This window comes from Limulus polyphemus, unplaced genomic scaffold, assembly GCF_000517525.1.
Source record: "Limulus polyphemus unplaced genomic scaffold, Limulus_polyphemus-2.1.2 Scaffold1188, whole genome shotgun sequence".
Lineage (NCBI taxonomy): Eukaryota > Metazoa > Arthropoda > Merostomata > Xiphosura > Limulidae > Limulus > Limulus polyphemus.
Window position 1 is genome coordinate 227,675 of NW_013666798.1, and position 3,847 is coordinate 231,521.

General features: G+C 29.2%; 1 protein-coding gene across 1 annotated transcript in view; it reads left to right on the plus strand.

Moving 5' to 3' along the window:
- LOC106462512 (5'-AMP-activated protein kinase subunit gamma-like) overlaps positions 1–3,847 on the plus strand; it is a 151,177-nt gene that overhangs the window by 125,448 nt on the left and 21,882 nt on the right. The window contains exon 8 of the mRNA XM_013922445.2: positions 2,137–2,170. Within this exon, the coding sequence (XP_013777899.1) occupies positions 2,137–2,170 (34 nt within the window). The remainder of the gene's footprint in view (positions 1–2,136; positions 2,171–3,847) is intronic.

Here is a 3,847-nt window from a genome sequence, read left to right on the forward strand (position 1 = left end):
TAAATGCAGATCATAAAAAAAAAAGTAAGGAAACAAGGCTGGTAATTCTGTAGACATTATTTACTCAAACTACAAATCCCTATTTTGACTCCACCAAATGTAATTCTAGGTAACAGCATGGAGCCAAAATAGGGGTTTCTAGTTTGAGTAAATAATGTCTGCAGTACCTCTAGCCTTGTTTCTTTACTTTTTTTATGATCCCTTTTTATAGGTTTTTAACCCTGCATTAGTCTTCTGAGGTCTTCATGGACCTCAAATATTTTGTAAACATCGGCACAGACAGATGGAAGCACATGCATATTTGTTGATCTCAGTAGCTTCAGTACTTGGCTAGTTTGTGTTAAATTGTTGCACTTAGTTTAGGTGGTAAAAAAGAAACCAAGTTGTAATATTCAATGTTCATTTATTGATTAAAAAAGGAAAATATTTTGAGTGTTAGTGTTTTTTGTTTCCAAAATAATAGATTATTATTATAAATATTTTTAAATTAATGTTTTATGATGGGGTTCACTCAGTCCCCTAAAAAGTGACTATGGACAATTTTTACTGAAGACTAACACAGAGTTAAATTCCCAATTTTTATTTATCTTGTTATTTTTCATTTATTCATATGTTTTAATACAAGTATTTTGCATTGTTAGCTTAGTGTATAGATTTAGGACTATAACCTAAGTCTCCTAAACTGGCTGAAAATATTGATAAAAGAGAGGTGGTATCCAACTGATATATCAATGCATTCTAAACAAGTTTATTTTATGACATCACAAAACATTAATTGCATTATTTACAAGGTTAATGTTTAGTTCATATCTATATAGGCAGATTACTTCGATCAAAATTTCTTGATAAGTACTACCTGTCTATTTAATCTTCAGATAAAGATCAATGTGCAGATGATAAGATAGCATTTGACATAAAAGAAGCATGTTAGTTGGTGCATAGCTTTAATGTTTGTCAATACACCTTGTGTATCTCAGTTAGCTTGACTTTGTAATAGACTTTAATATGTACCACAGAAAACTGATTCTTAATCCATGAGAAAAGTGAAAATATTGAGTGACTGAAAAGTTAGTTCATTAATATATAATGGGAAGTGATATTGAATGGCTAATTTATATTTTTAATTCAATAAACATTACTAATAATGCTTCTTGGGGATTTAGTTAATTGAAAGCAAAAATGATTTTTAAGAGATATCAAAAACCTTTCATCTTACCTGTACCCTAAAGTGGATTTCAATTTAAAAGGCATAGCAGGGAATATTTGCAAATAGTAAATTTTTATTTGCATTTCATTCATTAAGATTTGAATGAATTAAATGTTTAGCATAAAGAGTTCTCTATCATTCATTAATATTTATTTATTTTGTCATAACTTATTGATTAGTTATTATAAAAGAAATTGATGGATTTGTCTAAAACAATATGAGAATAGATGGAATGAAACAAAACTATATAGTATTTGTAAATTTTAAAAACAGAAGGTCCTGTATAAGTTGTTTTAATGAAACTTGAGGACGTGTTTGAATAAATAAGTTCAGAAACTTAAAATTAATTAAAATGTCTGGAATTCAAATACCTGCAACTGTACACTGTAGAAAAATCTCATTACTTATTTTATTAAGTGATAAATGTACATATTTCAGTAACATGCAAGGAATGATGGGGTCAATATTAATATAAAATTATTTGTTTGTAAAACCAAAGTGTTAAACATTTATGCTTCATGCTACAGATAGGTTAGTGATAAGTTTAAATCATGCAAAAAAGTAAAAGTATTATCTTTATTGACTCTCCACTCACGTAACATGTACCGTTTAGAATATTGTGCAGCATTTTTTACAAAATCAGGTTTATTTACTGAGAACAGGAGTAATAATGAATGTGACTATGAGGGACTTCTACGTTAATATTTTAGTCATCATAACTTAAAGTTTCACAAAGCATGGTGGCTTCTTTGGATGAATAAAATGTATTCATCTGAGAATGCTTAAAAATCTGCATTTGAAAGGTAAACATTAAAATTTCCCATATTTTTTTTTTCGTATGAGAAACCCAAAATTACTCTATGTTGGCTTTTAAATATGTAATAGTTTTGAAACTAGATTAAATATTTATTTTTATATTTTTTGTTTAGGTGAAAAAAGCCTTTTTTGCCCTAGTTCACAATGGTAAGTTTACTTTTTTTTATTTCAAGAGAAACTGAAAATGGTCAATTAGAATAAGATGTGAGGTTTTAAATAAAGCTATAGATAAAGTTAATAGGATCTATAAATACCAAGTATAAAAACAAGACAAATTTAACTTTCCACTATCCAGTTGAATTACTTAACAATTTAATAACTCAGACTTAATATTTGTCTTTAGTTTTATTCCTGACAAATGATTTTGGCTTGAATTTCTTATTTCTGTCATGACTGATATATGGTGAGTAATATTTTGAGATTTATTGTTTACTTTACTAATATGCTTTAATTCACTATTGTGTAAAATGGTATTATAAATATCCATATTAATGAATTGTATTCTCCATGCAGTTACTGAAGTAATTAAACCACCAACAAAGTAGTAGTTTTGGTACCCACAGTATTCTATTGTATCATAAATACAAAACATATCAGAAATAATTGAAAATCTCACCTATAAAAGTAGTTACAATCAGCTGCTAAATTTAACCATTTTCTACAAAAATAAGCATTTTCTTAAGGTATGGGGTACAATGAAATTTTGCCACTCATACAAATTTGTATGCTTAAACATATGAGTGTTACAGTTTCCCTATAAATGTATAACCACTGTTCAAAACAATAAGGTACAGGTACATTATCCAATAATTCACCTTCAAATTAGGCTACTCAGACTGTCAGCTACTGTTGCTCTGGCCTTTCTACAGGATATATAGAATATTTTCTTACAGGATTGCCCCAACATTTAACAGTATTATCATTCATTGTTATATAAAACAAATCCACAAAGAGTACACACAGATACAACTATTTGCATTCCAGGAAATCGGTAAGTCTGCGACTTCCATGTTATTTTCCTCATCCAGTTAGGAAAAGAAGATTGTCTTTAGAAAGCACTTGTACCTTTCCAGTTATGCTGTATCTTGCCCAATCAACACCACACAGTTCACTTGGACTGTACACCATAATGTCTAAATTATTTCTAACATAATCCAACCTCTTGCAGAAGTTTCTCGGTTATCTGACATTTAATATGACCTACAAGAAAGATTTGCTTCAATCCATGACTTTTTACATAATTGTGCACTGTAATTTGTTGCATCAATGACAGTTATCTTGAACTTAAACTCACAGATCATCTCTCACAAAGCAACAGACTAATGGGAAAAACCTATGTGATGATGCACATCTGTAATTAAACAATACATCTCCACTCTTTTACTAACGTCTGCTGTTTGCTACCTACTTATATACCTCCTACCAATATAAGTGACTGTGTGAAGCAGTATTTTACATTGCACCTAAATAAATGAAGAAAGCAGAGTACTATTCAACACTGCTACAGAATGTTGCAGCAGTATTATACTTTGGATTTATATCTCTGTGGAATATTTATACTTTAAATACAACCAGTATTAAGTAAAGAACTCCAATTCATCCCCTTAATCCTGCTTGCTTTATAGTTGTATACTTTACCATGTGTACTAAAAATTACTCGTAGAAGATGTACTTACATATGAATAATGTTCACATTGTAATTATCATTTTTGGGTTTTAGTTGTGAAAACGCTATTTGATTTGATGAAAGTTTGGATTTGTTATGGGGTATTTGGAAAAAATTGTAACAGAACGTGTCCAATGTATCAAGGTTATTCTTAATAT